General features: G+C 59.9%; 2 protein-coding genes across 2 annotated transcripts in view; both read left to right on the forward strand.

Moving 5' to 3' along the window:
- OBSCN (obscurin, cytoskeletal calmodulin and titin-interacting RhoGEF) overlaps positions 1–15414 on the forward strand; it is an 87416-nt gene extending 72002 nt beyond the window's left edge. Inside the window, exons 64-72 of the mRNA XM_032848485.1 lie at positions 120–278; positions 386–563; positions 973–1086; positions 5437–5604; positions 5765–5867; positions 6112–6241; positions 7638–7746; positions 10694–10736; positions 13768–15414. Coding sequence (XP_032704376.1) covers positions 120–278; positions 386–563; positions 973–1086; positions 5437–5604; positions 5765–5867; positions 6112–6241; positions 7638–7746; positions 10694–10736; positions 13768–14902 — 2139 coding nt within the window. The 3' untranslated portion in view covers positions 14903–15414. The remainder of the gene's footprint in view (positions 1–119; positions 279–385; positions 564–972; positions 1087–5436; positions 5605–5764; positions 5868–6111; positions 6242–7637; positions 7747–10693; positions 10737–13767) is intronic.
- A 1344-nt stretch (positions 15415–16758) lies between these two features.
- Positions 16759–17026, forward strand: part of LOC116861713 (obscurin-like) — a 13070-nt gene continuing 12802 nt past the window's right edge. The window contains exon 1 of the mRNA XM_032848486.1: positions 16759–16775. The gene's annotated coding sequence lies outside the window, so the exon portion shown is untranslated. The remainder of the gene's footprint in view (positions 16776–17026) is intronic.

Raw genomic sequence — 17026 nt, forward strand, 5'->3', positions numbered from 1 at the left:
TGTACTGGGCTGGCTGTCGAGGGGGTGTCTCGGGGCTGAATGCGGGGCCTCCGGGCTGACCGTGGGGGCGTGTTCCGGACCGGCTGTGTGGGCTGGGGGCTGATGTCGGGCTCCTGCAGGGCCACTTCATCGTATGGGAGGGGGCACCGGGCGCACGGATGCCCTGGAAGGGCCATCACCGCCACGTCTTCCTGTTCCGCCACCACCTGGTGGTCTGCAAGCCCAGAAGGGATTCCCGCACTGACACTTTCAGCTACGTCTTCCGGAGCATGATGAAGGTGGGCTGGGGAGTGGGCAGGGAGGACGGGGGGTGGGGGTGGGGGCGGGGGCAGGCGCAGAGGCCTGCGTTCCTCCAGACACTCAGCCTGCATCCTCCGACCCGCAGCTGAGCAGCATCGACCTGAACGATCAGGTGGAAGGCGACGACCGTGCCTTCGAGATCTGGCACGAGCGGGAGGACTCGGTGCGCAAGTACCTGCTGCAGGCGCGCACGGTCATCACCAAGAACTCGTGGGTGAAGGAGATCTGTGGCATCCAGCAGCGCCTGGCCCTGCCTGTGTGGCGTGAGTGCCCCACGCTGGGAAGGCCTGGAGGCCCCAGTCTTGGCCCCTGAGCCTCAGCACCCCGCCCGGTCCCGGGAGGCAGCAGGGAGAGGCTCTGTCTGGAGCGCGGTTTGCTCAGCCTCTCAGCAGCCTGAGCTGGGGTGCTGGGCTGAACCTGACTTCAGTGCAGGGCAGCCTCAAGGTTCACACAGGGCCCCCCAGCACAGGACAGGTGCCCAGACTGTTAGAGTCGGGAAGGGCCACCCGGATGGGCGGTCACAAGGGGTGGTGTCCATAGCAACCACAGCTTTGGGCCCTGGGGCTTCTCATGAGTCCAGGGATGGACCAAGGACCTGGGGCCGCTGCTGTCCCATGCACCAAGAGCTCAGAGTCAGTGTGTGTGTGTGTGTGTGTGTGTGTGTGCATCCAGACCCCCCAGATTTTGAGGAGGAGCTGGCGGACTGCACAGCAGAGCTTGGTGAGACAGTGAAGCTGGCCTGCCGTGTGACGGGCACCCCCAAGCCTATCGTCAGCTGGTACAAAGGTAGGACCCTGCAGCCTGAGGGATGTGGACGTTGCACCAGTAAAAGGTGGCCAGAGGGGTGGGCCTGGTCAGGGTTTGGGGGGCAGGTGTGAGGGACGGGTGTCCTGTTACAGGGGCTCACCGTGGGCTCAGCCAGCCTGGCTGGGAGCACAGGTACACGAGGTGGGACAGAGCAGAGGCTGTGCCCCCGTGATTCAGAAGTGGTGACCCTGCTCACCCCGGATCTCGCTCCTTAGCTGTCTCACTTGACAAGTTTGCACGGAGGGCTAGCACCCTGCTCCAGGTACCAGGGATGCAGAGGCAACTAGGCCTTGCCCACGGGTGCTGTCCACGTAGGGGGGAGACCGATGGTAAACTGGTGGACAGACGTGTGGCAGCAAGTGGGGAGGTGCTGTGGCCATCCGGAGAAATGAGGCAGATGCAAGGGCAGCTGCTCTCTGGCCAACACGCGAGAGCCCTAGGGGGGCAGGCAGGAGGCCAGGAGAGGGCAGGCCCTGGGGTGGGATATCAGGTGTGGCTCTGGGCATGACGGGAGCCACAATGTTTGGGGGTCCCAGTTCTGAAACCAGCCACCATCCGGGGTCCTCGGGACCACCCCCAGTTCTGACACCTGCTTTGGGGGTCCCATGACTGGCTTTGGGGTCCATGAATCACTGAAGGACTCACAGAACTCAGGAGAGTGTCTACTTAGGGTCTGGCTTATTGCAGGGGTGGGAAGAGGCTCCTGGAGAGGGGTCCAGTGGGGTGTCCAGCGGGGTTCCTGGGGCCTCCCACCTTCTGGTGGAGTCATGCAGACCACATCTCTCTCCCGCATGGATGCAGGCAGTGCAGTCTAGCCCCCCGGGGTACACGCGTCCGAGCCTTGTGTCCAGGGTGTCTGCTGGGGGGTCACTCACGCAGGCACAGCTGTCGACTCTCAGAGCTCCTGCAGTGGTCAGACTCCTGCCACGTGGTCCTAAGCCCCAGCCCTGCCTCACAGCTGATGAGGTCCAAGGCCCCAGGTAAACCAGGACACTCTTACTGGGAGTCACCTGGCCTGGGCTGGACTGACAGGTAGACCTCCTAGTGTCCACTGCAGCCCGAAAACCCAAATCAAGTCCTGGTCTTGAAGGAGCCATCCCAGGATGGTCAGGCCCTCTGGGCCTTTGTCTGTGTTTCCCGGTCAAGGGCGGGGCTGCTGAGGACACCTGGGGTGTGCTGGGCTTTCCCTGGGTCCCAGGGTCAGAGCCACAGGCCGGAGATCCCCCTTCTCTGCCCTGGGGTCGTCTTCTGGAGGGAGCCCCTGCTGCCCCCACATTCTGGGGTCTCCTCCCCCGCACAGAACCTGGGAGTGCAACTTCCCATCCTGTGATCCCCCCGTGGCCAGACCTGTGCCCGGGATGGCCAGTTCAGAGGGACAAGGTAGTTCAGGAAGTTTCCCGGAAGCAGAACGGGCCCCTGGGACTCCCTGCTTCTGACCAGGCTGCCCCCAGGAATGTGTGCTGGCCAGGCCACGTCTGTGTCCGAGGGGAAAGGAGGACACACCTTACCCTGAAGCGGTCAGCAGGGTGAGAGTTGGGTGGTTCTCTGCTCTTTTAATGCCGTGAACACCCTGGAGGGGAGGACTTGTTCTGGGGACAGCTGGTGTCTGGTGACCAAGCTGCTCTCCTGAGGGTTGGGCAGGCAGAGGCGAGGGTCAGCAGATGCTGACACATGCTGTCGTGAGGCAGCGGCTCCCACAGCCAGAGGCTGCTGTGACCTGAAGCAGCGTCATGGTGGGAGACCCCACAGGGAGCCCCCAGAGCCTCAGATCTGCCAGGATGAGGCCATGCTCCATGTTCTGGGGCTCCACCCTGGACTTTGGGTGTCCTTATGGTCTTGGGCGCCATGCCATGCAGGAGCCCTTCTGGCCCAGGAGGGAGCCAGCGGTGACCTCACTTTGCTACCGCGGACCTTCAGTCCACCTGTCCACAGTCTGTGGGACAGCAAACCGAGTGGCCAGCTGCAGCAGTCTGAGCGAGGCTAGTGGGCCCAGGGTGACCCTCGCCGGGAAGCACAGAGCCCACAGGGCCATGCTGGTGGCCCTGATCTGCCCAGCTCCCGTCTGTGTGTCCCAGATGCTGCTGTGGTCAGTGTGCACCCTGGGGCTCAGCAACGTAAAATGGCCCAGACTCAGAGGGGGCCTGTGTCCCAGTCCGTGAAGTCTGGAGGTGTGCTTGCACTTCGGGGGTCAGGCCCAAGAGGCAGAGGTTGGTTATTGTAGCTGAGGGACCCAGCATGGGGAATGGGCGTCTACTTGCCGGCCAGCAGACCGTCGTCACCTGGGTGGATGGTTTGCATGTTGGCAGCAGAGGATCACGTCCTGACCCTCCTGAGAGGACTGACTGCCTGGCATGGAGAGGATGCGGAGAGGTCATGGTGCCTGCACAACCGAGGGTTGAAAAAGCAGGCATCCCTGTGCCCCTGGTGGAGGCATGGCTCTGCTTAGTGGATCCCATGACAGCCAGCCTGTCGACACCGGTGGGAGCCACAGGGGCAGTGATGTTTATCACCTGCTCTCTCTGGTGGCCATGCCATCTCTGCATCTGGTGTGTCCCCACCTGGAATGTCCCCTCCCACGTTCCAGCCGCGGAACCCCAAACAGCAGACCTCAGACTGCAGAGGTGGAAGCCACAACCATGGTCCCCGGATGTGGCCCCAAGGTGACACACCCTTCTCTGCTCCCCGGGACCTTGCTTGCATCCCATGTGTGGATGCAGGTGTCGGCCTCCTGCAGAGCTGGGAAAATCTGAGCTCCCCTGCCTGAGGCCCACCTGTGGTCCTTCATCCTCTCGGTAGCAGAGGTCAGGGTGGTGGAGGAGTGGGAAGGGAAGAGGGAAGACACTTCTGCAGCTCAGTAATGGTCCGTGTTCAGGGCTCGAATAAGAGCCCCACTCCGGGCAGCAGGAACATCTCTGGGATATGATGTCCCCTTCAGGGATGTGGACTTGGCAGCAACATCACATCACTGTCCAAGGCTCTGTGCCCCTTGGTTGGCTGTGGATTCCCGTGCAAGGTGGTGACCTGTTGGATGGGGTGTCTCCTGGCCCAGACACTCTCCCTGGGGTTCCCGTGCAAGGTGGTTGGATGGATGTCTGCTGGCCCAGAGCCTCTCTCTGGGATTTCCAGTCATCCGAAGGAATCCTTCCCTTGCTTTTGGTGCCTGGCCTTTCACCCAGGTGCTGGCCATCCTGTCCACTGCCCAGCGGGGTTGGGGACAGCTCTCTGTTTTCACCGAGCATGGGCTCTGGATTTGTCAGGAAGCCAGCCAACCTTGGGTGTGTTCTGAGGAGAGAGCGTGTCCACCAGGGCACCGTCCACAAATCTGTCCTTGAGCCCACTTCTTGGTACCCAGACTGCAGCCACCTGCCACACTCCCTCCATCCACAGGCAGCAACGGGAAGTGGGGTTTACTGCCCAGCAGACCCCGCGGTGTGGCCAGCGAGTCTGCCACTGAGTCCCAGGGACCCGTGCATGTCCTGTTACCTGGCCCATGGGGCCTTCTGCTTATTTACCTCCTTTTTTTCCTGGAATACCATGTCCGTGATGGTGTCCCTTCCTCGTCGCTGAAGTGTTTACCTGCTTACAAACCCACGAGCCAGCCAGAGGCAGACAGAAAATGCAAGACCTTGGGGTTGCAGGGTTGGTCTCAGAGAAAGCAGAACGCCCCTGTCCACATGTTCGGGGTGAGGTGTCCCCTGCAGATGGTGGTTGCCCCACAGGAGAGGAACCACGAGCTTCAGGAGGTGCTGGGCTTCCATGAGGCTGCCAGCACGCCTGCTCACGCTCTCCTGAAACGGGGTCCCTTGAAAGAAAGTGCATGCCAAGGGTTCTGTGAGTCGGGACATGGCTTGGGGACCATTGTAATGGAGCAGCTGCATTTGACACAGACAGGGCTGTGGGAAGGTGTCCACCTGTAAAGTCTAGGTATCTGTGGAGGACAGGGTTCTTCCCAGGGAAGACACTCGCCTGCCTGCCCACCACCCAGGAAAGAACCATTATATGGCTGGAGATGTTTGGTGGTGAGGGACACGAGCAGTATCTGAGTGTGTCTGCAGTGGCCAGGTGACCACTGTGTGTCCTCTGTGGTGTCTGGTCCCTTTGCCTGGACCCCGCCTCCAGCTGTGAGCCTACTTTCTGCGGCCACATTGTGGGCAGAGGTCTGGGGAAGCAGTTGGGGCTCTGGGTCAGTGTGGCCAGCGGGGCTCCCCACCAGGGGTCTGAGGTCCAGGGGTGGCCCCCCAGCACTGCCCCACGACTGTGACCCCCAGGCAGGCCAGCCTCCTGTCCCCGGTAGGGTCTCTTCTGTGATGGCACTGCCTTCCTTTGCAGATGGGAAGCCAGTGGAGGTGGATCCACACCACATCCTCATCGAAGACCCTGACGGCTCCTGTGCCCTTATCCTGGACAACCTGACCGGCATGGATTCGGGCCAATACATGTGCTTTGCTGCCAGCGCTGCTGGCAATGCTAGCACACTGGGCAAAATCCTGGTGCAAGGTGAGCCCGCCCCAGGAGGGAGGCTGGAGAGGCAGCATCCGGACTCCACTGCACCTCGGTGGCCCATGGGGAGTGCAGGCCTGTGGGTGGGGGTAGGGTCCTGCTCTGTCATGGGGTCTCTCTGTATCTCTTTCCCTTGGCTTGCTCTGTGACACCACAGTACCCCCACGGTTCGTGAAGAAGGTCCAGGCCATTCCTTTTGTGGAGGGAGAGGATGTGCAGGTCACCTGCACTGTCGAAGGCGCCCCACACCCTCAGATCAGGTGGGCTGGGAGGCTTGCACCCGGGGTACAGGAGGGGAGGTAGGCAGCGTGGTCACTGTGTGGGCTTGGGCAGATTCTGAACATGGCTTCTGCCCCAGGAAGGGAGCCCCCTCTGAGGGTTGGGGGGTGGTGTCAGGAGCTTGTGGGCTCTGGATGAAAGCCTGGTCCTGCAGGGTGGGCGAGAGGAGGGTCTTGAGTGGGAGAAGGTGGGGAGGCTCTTCTCACTCCCTGGGGTTGGCTGCAGGTGGTACAAGGACGGGGCCCTGCTGACGCCCAGCAGCAAGTACCGAACCCTGAGTGAGCCCCGAAGTGGTCTGCTGGTGCTGGAGATCCTGGCGGCCAGCAAGGATGACCTGGGCCATTACGAGTGCGAGGTGAGGTGGGCAGACACAGGGGACCTACCTCAGGGCCCACCATCACCCAGGGTCCCTGCATCATAATGAGGGAGGGTACTCCTGGCCCACTGTCACCCAGTGTCCCTGATGAGGGAGGGACCCCAGACCTGTGATCACCCAGTGTCCCTAATGAAGGAGGGACCCCAGACCCACCATCACCCCATGTCCCCAATGGGGGGAACCCCAGGCCCACCATCAGTGTCCCCAGTGAGGGAGGGACCCAAGACCTACCATCATCTGGTATCCCTGATGAGGGAGGGACCCCAGACCCATCATCACCTGGTGTCCCCAATGAAGGATGGACCCCAGACCTACCATTACCCAGTATCCCTGATGAGGGAGGGGACCCCGGACCCACCATCACCTGGTGTACACGATGAGGAAGGGACTCCAGACCTACCATCACCCAGACTCCCTGATAAAGGAGGGACCCCAGACCTACCATCACCCAGTGTCCCTGATGAGTGAAGGGATCCCAGACCCATCATCACCCAGTGTCCCCAATGAAGGAGGCACCCCAGACCTACCATCACCCAGACTCCCTGATAAAGGAGGGACCCCAGACCTGTCATCACTCAGTCTTCCCAATGAGGGAGGGTCTTCAAACCTACATCACCCAGTGTCCCCGATGAGTGAGGGAACCCCAGACCCACCATCACCCGGTGTCCCCAATGAAGGAAGAGACCCCAGACCTACTATCACACAGTGTCCCCAATGAGGGAGAGGACTCCAGATCTGTGATCACTCAGTATCCCTGATGAGGGAGAGAATCGCAGACCCACCATCACCCAATATCCCCTAATGAGGTTGGGACCCCCAGCCCATCACCCAGTGTCCATGGCAAGCACAGGGACCTGGATGGGAGCTCTGAGTGACATCTTCTCTCCCCAAACCACCTGCTCACCTGCCAGGCCAGTGGTATTCTGTATAAGGTATGTGCAGGCTGTGGCTCTTGCTGGCTGTGAACCTCCTCTGTGTGGCTGCTGCTGGTAGCCTTGGTGGGACCAGGAGGGGGCTGTCCCCCACTGCAGCTCCTGGGGAGACACATAGACTGGAGTTAGCTCTGGATTCACATGGTTTAATTCAGTGACTGCTAGCCACACATGCAGTTTGAGCATGTTAGCTCTCGGTAAAGACTTGGTTCCGTTTCCAGTGCTCACGGCCCACATGGCCACCACACCGAGCTATACAGATAGTGTCCCCACCACCGAGGAAACCCCTGGGCAGTGCTAGGTCTGTGTGGGGTCCCTTTCTCTATGGCAGGCTCTGTGGCTCTGGGACACAGCGAGGGAGGGCCTCCCCTATGTTAGAGATGGCCCTGACGGTCCCAAGGGTGTCACTGGCTCTAAGCAGGCTCCTGCCATCCGTCCTGCAGTTGGTGAACCGGCTGGGCTCTGCAAGGGGCGGGGTAGAGCTGTGCATGCAGAGCCCTGCTGTGCAGGCCCGGGAGCAGCTTCGCAGGGAGCAGCTTGCTACTGTGGAAGGTAAGTGCTACTGTGGTGCCAGGTTGGTTGCCAGCCTTTCCAACCAGGGTGTGTTTCCTGGAGAAAGGGTGGTAAGGGCCGAGGAGGAGTCCGGGTGGGAGAGGTGGGGATGCAGAGACTCTGGGGCAAGGGCTGGTTTCCAGCCCTCTACTGGGACAGCATGAGGTGAGCCTTGAGGCCAGAGCTTCAGCAAGGCTGGAGGGCAGCCCTGGGGGTGGGGGAGGCCTGCGTCTGCCTTACCATTCCTGGGCTATAGTGAGTTTGTAGAAAGGCCAGGCCTTGCCCAGCAGGCTGTGGGGCAGTGGCCAGCCAGGCGTCGTAATAGGCAGCAGGAATGTTGAGGAGGATGGCTCTGTGGGAGGCGTGCTGAGGGCAGAGCACCAGCTGCTGGGTCCCAGTTTGGTTCCCAGGAGAGGGAGTGATGTCAGCGGCCTGGTGCCTCCACACTGGGTTGGGTTGTTCATGGAAAAAAGCAGAGTGCCATGGCTCTGCCTCCCTAGCCTGGCCTGGGGTGGTGTCTGGGGTCCCAGGATGGGTGTCACTGAGGGGAGATGTGTTCCTGGGTGAGGGGTGGAGAGCCAGCTGCTCAGGCCTCCACTCACACCTGAGTCCAGGGTTCTAGCTGTGGCCAGACTAACGATGGCCAGGATGGGAAGTGGGGCAGCTGGCATCTGCCCCAGGCTTGCTGAGTCAGAGAGCAGGCCTGTGGTGCTCACGGGGCAGGCTGCAGCCCAGGGACAGCTTCTCCCAGTCTGGGTTGCCCCACCTAGAAGGGGCTACCTTGTCAGTTGGTGAGCCTCCTGTCACCAGAGTTATGCCGACAGAGGCTGGACTGACACCTGGTGGAGCCATAGCTTTCACAGTAGGACAGGCTGGAATACATGTCCTTCCAAGTCCTGAGTGTTGGCTTCTGTGATGCCTGGGGGTAATGGATCTAGTCCATCCTGGGGCACAATGTCCAGGGGACCCTATGTGGACCCCCCTGGAGTCAGCCCACCTGGCATCTGGAGCTCGACGTCACAGCCATCACAGAGTGGGCAGGGGTCCAGTTCCTGCCTTGCAGAGGGCCCTGTGGTGTCTGCAGGCAGCTTCACTTCCTGCCATATGGTGTCTTATGTTGGGGAGGTGCTGAGCAAGGGTTGCAGCACTCCTCCTCTGGCTGGCACCCAGCGCGTCCTACAGAGACATTCACTTCGTTGTCACGATGGGTCCCTTTCTGTCAACGTCTCATGGCTGTGAAGTCTGGGAGAGGGGCAGCCCTCCAATACCAGAAACACGGTACCTCACATCCAAGGCGGCCAGTCCTCACAGACCCGGGAGCTGGAGCCCGCTACCTCCTGCTTCCTAACCCTATCCTGCCGCTTCATCTTTAACCTGGTGGCTCCATAGCCACAATAGCCCAGCTGGCCTTGTGGGGTGGGTGCTGCCGCCCGCTTTTGGAGCTGCACTGGGCCAGGAGCCCCGCTTCGCACAGCTGCACCCCCCTGATTGCTGCCAGTACCCACCAGGGCTTAGAGCCCATCAGGTGGCAGGTCAGATCAGGAACAAAGGCACCAGGAACGTAGCAGCCAAGACATTCCCCGACCACCACTCCCCAGAGCAGCAGGATGGGACTTCAGTCGAAGGAGGGTGAGGGAAGGAGTTCTGGGTTTTCCCACTGCTCTGCACACAGGGTCTGGCCTACAGGTGGCAAAGTGGATCTCTCTGGGTCCCACTTAATCTAGACACACAAAGCATTTTGTCTGGATCTCATTCTCTCCCCCAGGGGGCTTCCCTCTCCAGGAGGCAGCTGGCACAAACACACGTGCACATACATACACAAGCAAATGAGGCTTCCAAGGGCCTTACAGACAGAGCTGGTAGCTTCAATTCACATGAGCACAGCTGGAGACAAGTTTAAAATACTCTTGGTCACTTAAGGGAAACCCTTTCTCTATGAGACTTTAGCAAAGCCTAAAATCCCACCCACCAGAAGCCAGAGCACTGTGTGCTACAGGCCATGCCACTTGATTTTTCTGAGCGTGCCACTCGGCTTTGTCCCCAGCATGGTGAGAGGGACTGTTGAGATCTGAGGGTACTGGTATCTGCTGGATGCCTGCTGTCCGGCAGGGTGTGGCTGGGAGGGCTATCTCTCTGGCAGGCTGGACCCTGCCTAGAAGCTGCAGAGGAAGAGGCCTCAGAATGGGTGAGAATAGGTGCTGCCTGATCCCAGATGGGTCCTACCCTGTCTCTGGGACTTAGGCCCTCCATCCGCTGTTTCCAGGAAGATGGAAAGATAGGACAATCGAGGCAGTTAAGTTTATGGGAAGCTTTTATGGAGAGATCTAGGTTTCCCTGCTCACTCAGAGCTCAGGACTCTGTCCAGGTGTCTCTGGTTGCTCCTGATGGGATTTCCATGGCCTCATGGTACAGAGCTCAGATGTGCCATCTTTAGGACTCCAGTGTCCCTTTCCCCTGGAGAGATGCTTTTGGCCATTAGGATTTCTTATAAATTAGGCACCAGCCATCCCAGTCCTAGTTTGGCTCCCATGGGCCTTTCCTTCCCCTACCCCAGCCTTCAGTTTCTTTCTGAGAAGTGGAACCTCCAGTTTGACAAGTTCCCAGGGCTCCCTGGGCACATGGGCTGAAGAAGGAGCTGGGATTTCTGCCTGCGCAGCCCAGATGGGACCCCTGCTCTTTCTGCAGTCCCTGCAGGACCCTCATTTCCTCATGTGGAACGCTCTGAGGTCACACACACTCATCCCCCAGCCACTCAGAGCAGCCACTGTCATCTCCGTGTTAAAGAGGACAGAACTGAGGCTCCAACCTAACACAGGCAGATCAGGCAGGGCTTGGATACAGTGCCCTGAAGCCAAGAAGGCTACTACACTGCCATGCCCTCAAATGGTTCAGCATCCAAGCACTGGCTGATCTGTAACCCTCGCTATTCCGACTGTTTTCTTTGTAGTCACTGAGCAGGAGACTAAAGTCCCCAAGAAAACCGTCATCATGTAAGTGCAGGCGTGTTCCTAACCTTCCTTCTGACTGCAGTGCCCCTGCATGCCCACTAACCCACCTGTACCTTGTCCGTGTGGCCTGGCCACCTGCTTGTCTAACTGCCTGCCCACGTGGCCTTTGCTCACCATGCAGGCTGCCAGCAATTTGCAGATACCCCTGAGGGGACACACCTTCCCGTGGGGCCTTGGCTACCTTCACAGCTCACAGCTTTCTCTTCCAGGGCCTCTATGGTTCCAATGCTTCCACAGGGTAGACGTACTGTGTACTTCACACTGGCTCACCTAGGGCTTGGACCCAGAATCACATCAGTTAATTTGGAGCTGGGACCAAGAACTGCTTCCCGTGGTGGGTTAGAGGGAGGATTTTTATCCCTCAGACCCTAGGATCTAGGGCACTTTTGTCTAATAGAGCTTTCTGTCCTGTTGGAAATATTATATTTGTGATGCGCACCACAAGAACAGCCACCAGCCACATGTGGCTACTGAGTATTTAAAATGTGTCAAATGCAACTGAAGAATTGAATTCTAGGTTGCACTCTCATTAACTTGTATTTAATTAAAATAGCGTAATCCTGGTGGGCAGCACAGCTCTAGGTGCCGCAAAGATCTCCGAGCCCAACCCTAGCATTAGGGAGATGGGGAAATTCAGGTTCAGGGAAGAGGCTTGCTCAGGTTGGTTTATGACAGAAAACCAGGAGAGAAACCATTCCCCGGTGCCACGCCCACCACCCCGTCTATTTTGTTGGGTGCCCTCAAGTCTGGGGTTGCTGCTACTTAAATAAAAGAGGTCTGGAGCTGAACAAGCCCACAAAAGACAGAGTTGGTTTTGACCTGGATGTTCCAGTAGGAGGTGTGTGCAGGTAGAGATGGTGTAAAAGCTTGGAAAACCCAGGAGGCAAAAAGACTGGTCTAAGACCAGTTGACTGGGAAGCTCCAGTTGGTTCCTTGGGGCCTATGAACTCCTAAAGGGGCCTGCATTTAGCCAAGTTTTGGAGAATCCTATCACCAGACATTTGGTCGGATCCTGGCTTAACCCTTCCTCAACATCCTCCTTCCACCAAGGCACATTGCTGCCCACAATACATGTGGCAGTAGTAAGCATCCCTGGAGGTATGCGGTTGTGCCAGAGCTATACATAGACTAACGCCCCCTTTCACCCGTGAAGGGAGAATTTCTATTATTTACATCTTACAGATAACAAAATGGAGAAACAGAGACAGGGCCAGGCTGCCCCATCAGTAGGACTTCAGAGAGGACTAGAACCTGGGGCAGCTGGACTAGGTGACTCAAGAGGCATCCTGAAGCCTAGTCTATTCCAGGCTTAGGGAGGTAGCAACACACACCCGGTGTTGCTGGAGGAACTTAGCTGGAGGAATTGTGCCAGGCGTCTCCCCCAAGTCCACACCACAGAGCGGGGACTTGACACGGGGAGGAATCAGGGCTTGGAGAGAGACCCCTGTGACCTGGCAGTCCCACCTGCTGTCCTGGGAGCCTCAGTACAGGATGTCTGCATGCCTTCATGGATGCAGTAATGAGCCCAACACAGGAAGGCATTTAGGAGGCATGATACCACTACCCATGTGACTGACTGGCCTACCTTGGTGACCTGAAGAGCAATGAGGCCAACAGATGGGCCTGGCCCAGGTTCCCCTGATGTTTGGGCAAGCTCCGACCCAGGGACAAACCTAGTGCTCCCAAGCCTGGGCATGAGGCAGGAAGGTAGTCCTGTGACTTTGGAAGAGGCCACACCTCCAAGCCTCAGTTTCTCCATCAGTTAAGTGGGGGTGCAGCATTTCCTTCTTACCAGCTGAGGGCTGAGCGGGCAGGCCCTATGATTGCCGTGCACTTCAAGAGGTAGCATACATCTCCGGGCCGATCCCTGGGAGAATCTTCTCCTGGGTGGAGCCCTGAGTTGGACAAAAGCTGAAGGAGATGGAGAGAGAGCATGAGCTTGCCTTGGTCACAGCAGGCAGGTGGCAACAGCATTGAGCTGTCAGCACATGTGTGCCTGAGCCCAGGAGAAAATTCAGGTCCAAGGTCCCAGGAGAGTTGTGAATTCCCCAGGGTCGGTGTGTTCATCAGCACATCCCTGTTCCCTGATACTGCCTGATACTCATTTCACCCACAGCACCCAGCAAGGTCAGGGTACCTCTGACTGGTGGACTTCTGAATCTTGGCCCTGGGCAGGAGTCCAGCCTTCTCAGCCTTGTGGTCCACACTTGCAAAAGGAGGTCAAACCCATCCCCCAAGGCTGCTGCAAAGTCCCTGGCCAGTGCCTGATGTTCACCCACATGCAACTGGTCTTGCGTTCTGCCTCCTCTCCTACCTCCTGCCCATTCCCATGTAGGTGGGAGGGACCCAGCAAGAGGAAGTGCTTGTCTGACATCACACAGCCCGTGATGGCCAAGCCACGCCCAGAGCCAGGTCTTTTCTGGGCTTCACAACCCCGGACGAACAGATCAGGAGCACATGCAGTAGATCAGGGCTCTGACAACCCTCCTGGACCTAGAATCAGTTGCCAACCTATCTCCCGCTGAGGACCATTGAGGCTCCTGCTCCCCATCATACGAAGCACAGAGCACTCATGGGATAGACAAGGAAGGGCACACGGTTGTGTGCCCGCTTCCCTGTCCATCAGCTCTGCAAGGAGCACTGGCATCTCCAAGCAAAGATGGCCATAAACAGAGGGGACACACGTGGAAACACTGTGAACCAAACCTGGTGTGGGTTGGAGGTGCCCCGTGATGCGACATGGTCCTCCCCTGTAGCCTCAATTCTTGTTTTGAGATCTGCACACTAGAGCCTGAGGTTGGCCAGATGAGGCTTTGTGCTTTGTTTCGTAGCTTCTCTGGATAGGGCTCCCGAGGGTGGGCTCAGGTACACGTGGAGGAATGGGTTTGCGCAGTGTGACTGGCTCGCTACACTGATCTGGTCACTCACATGGCCCCTGCATGTGCTGATGGCGCGGGCGCCGGGCGAGGCTCTAGGTCTCTGTGCACATCTTCTCTTGGCCCTCTCCCTGCAGAGAGGAGACCATCACCACCGTGGTGAAGAGTCCCCGTGGCCGGCGCCGGTCCCCCAACAAGTCCCCCTCCCGCTCACCATCCCGCCGCACTGCCAGCCCGCCCAGGCCAGGCCCATTGGCCCCCGAGCTGCTGTACTCCCTGGGGGCCGGCCAGCCCCGCAGGCCTGAGGTGGATCCAGGCTGGAGGCCTACTGTGCCCACACTGTATGTGACGGAGCCTGAGTCCCACATGCCGGCCCTGCCCCAGGGCACGAGGCCGCAGCCCAAGTGGGTAGAGGTTGAGGAGACCATCGAAGTCAGGGTGAAGAAGACGGGTTCCAGGGGTGCATCCCCCGCCAGAGAGGCACCTGACAGCTCGGCAGGGCTTCTCTTCACGCTGCCTGGCAGGACCCCCATAGGAGACCCCAATGCAAACAACTCCAACAACAACCTACTGGCTCAGGAGCCCCAGGCCCAGGGCAGGGCCATGGTCAGCACTAGAGAGCCTCTCATCTTCTGCGTGGACACGGGGCCAGAGGAGGCCCCTGAGCCGTTCCTTCCCCAGGCGGCTGAAGAGGAAATCCCCATGGAGGAGGTGGAGGGTGGAGGTGGCATCCTGACGGAGGACAACCTGGGCGCCAGCGGCCTTTGGGACCGTGACCCCAAGGTCCTCATTCACGATGGCCGAGTGCTGACGCTGGCTGACCTGGAGGATTACGTGCCCCGGGAGGGGGAGACCTTCGGCTGCCATGGCCCTGTGCCCAGTCCTTCTGACGATCCGCCCTGTGAGGTCTCTGTGCTCCAGAGAGAGATCAGCGAGCCTACCGTGGGGCAACCCGTCGTGCTCAACGTGGGGCGTCCCCTGGGTCCTCAAAGCCCGCCCAGCTTTTTCAGTCACTGGGAGGTGTCTCCCTTGGGGCCTCGGGTCCTGGGCCCCGCAGGTGTCTCCTTCTGTATGCAGGAGGCCCAGGCTGGGAGCACTGCATCCTGGAAGCCGTCCTTCTGCATCCAGGTCCAGAGGTCTGCAGACAACGGCCAGAGCAGCTTCAAAACAGAGGTTAGCACCCAGACGGTCAGCTTCGGGACGGTGGGCGAGACCGTCACCCTGCACATCCGCCCGGATGGGGACAAGACCCCCGGCCCCTCCCAGGGCTGAGGCCGTGACCAGCAGGTGCCTGGCCGCTGGGCCCTGGGGGTGCATGGCGGAAACCAGCACTCCATGGACACATGTGCTCTGGGCCTCTCCCTAAGTCTCCAAGAACTCAGGGCTGGAGCCTGCCCACCCCTCTCACTCCAGGACTGGCTACCTCAGGGGGCCTGGTCCAGCGAAGACACCGTGCACAGTCCTGGCATCTCAGAAAGTCCAGAAGGCTGGAGGGACTCACAGACTGCAGCTCTGGGTCAGGGACTCTGCATCTGTCCTGCCCTGTTCACGAGGCCAGGCTGCCAGGTGCTCTAGGCTGCTGCGTCTGCTCCAGGCCGGGGTCCCAGTCTTCCACTCACCGGGGGGCTCCCCAGCTACATCTTCACTATGAACATTTCTCTCTGGCTCTGGGAGGCCTGCGTAGGGCTCAGCCCTGCAGGAACTCCTGGGCCTCTCTGCAGGGTGGACCAGGGTCTGTGTGTGACCCCCAGTGATAATAAACGGGGTCCCTGCAGTTCCCCTGCTCTGCTGTCTTGCTTCTCTGTCTGGTGGCTCCGGCGTCTTGTTGGGGAGGGCCCTGGGTCGGCACCCAGCATCTGCCTCTGGGTTCTGGCCCATTCTTGGGGTCCCTGGGTGGAGGCATGATGGTTCCCTGACCTGGCTTGTTCACGTGGGCTGTGTGGCCGGTCACAGGTGCATATACTGGGATCAGGACGGCCCATAGTGGTCTTTCCCAGCCTGCTGGGGGCTGAGCAGGACTTCCTGCCCCCTGCCCAATGGGGGCCGTTGGTGAGATTGACAGGGAGGGTGTGCTGTGTCAGGGGTATGTTCATGTTCTTGGATGGGGTAAGGGCAGGATGGGTGCCCCAGTGCCATGGAGGGCAGACAGACAGCAGCCTGCCCAGGTATCTCTCTGTCCTAGAGGGTCTGAGGGTACAGAAGACCAGCAAAAGAGGAGGTCTGGGGCAGGGGAGAGCTCCAGGCAGGGGACCTGCTGGGAATGGAGTGGTGGGCATCCCAGGCATGTGTGAGGCTGTGGTGTGGCTCTGCGAACTGGCCTCCGGGTAGAAGAGGAAAACGTTCCAGGATCTGGGGGCAGGGAGCCCACACGTGCGACAGTCTGAGCATTCCTTCGGGGGCTGTATGAGGACCTGGGGTAGGAGCCCTTGGGGTGCGGTGGCCTGAGTGGGGCCATGCTGCAAGTGCAAGGCAGGGAGCGGGGCCTGGCCTGGGAGGGCAGAAAGGAGTCCCTGGTCCCTGGCAGCATCAGGCTGTCCCCCGGCTACCCTAGAGCATGGGGCTGGGTCCTCCCCAGCTTGGGTGGCCCAATACTCTGGGATCTGGAGTGGGCCATGCGGTAGGGGCAGCCCATCCCAGAGGGAAGGGAAGGGGAGAACTGAGACTGAGGGCAAGCCAGGACAGAGGGTAGGTGTCCAGGCCCACCTGTCCCCAGAGGAGCCTGTATGCTCCTGCCGGTCCCGAGTCCACTGCCTGCAGTGGGTGGGTGGTGCAGGCGGGTGGGAAGGAGAGTCTCTGAGGACTGCGACAAGGCTTCCGGAGCCTTTTCCGGGTTCCAGGCCACCTCTCACCCCGACACGCTGACCTGCCTCTGCCACAGATGCTGCAGTCCCTCCCCCAGTTGCCCTGGAACCAGCAGACCAGGAAGTCACAGTGTGCCCTGAGTCTCCAGGATCCTCCACAGGGGACCTTGCTGGCCCCGGCCCTGGCCGTGGGGGGCCACCCAAGTTCCAGGAGGCTGGCCCCCAACCCCCAGGCACAGAGGCTGCAGCTGCATCTGACGAGGCCCAGTGGCCTCAGGCTGATCGGCAAGCGCCACCTGCTCTCAGAGTCCTGCCTGTGCCGGCCCCAGCCGCAGCCACCCCAGGTACCATCCTGTGTGGGCAAGTGGGCAGAGCCCTGCGGACGCTGACATCCCAATGGCTCCATGCGCCGAGCCTCAGTCTCCCCGTTGGTGAGACTAGGCAGGGAAGTGGGTGCTGGGGGCTTCTTCCTGACCGTATTTGTCCTGCTCAGCCCTGGGCAGACCGCTGGGTCCCCTGTGCTTCTGGGCAGGTCAGGAAGAGGAGGCAGGAGGAGGGGAGAAGGGAGAGAGGAGGAGGGGGGAGGAGGCAGGAG

Source organism: Lontra canadensis, unplaced genomic scaffold, assembly GCF_010015895.1.
Source record: "Lontra canadensis isolate GAN:19392208 unplaced genomic scaffold, GSC_riverotter_1.0 scaffold205, whole genome shotgun sequence".
NCBI classification, from domain to species: domain Eukaryota; kingdom Metazoa; phylum Chordata; class Mammalia; order Carnivora; family Mustelidae; genus Lontra; species Lontra canadensis.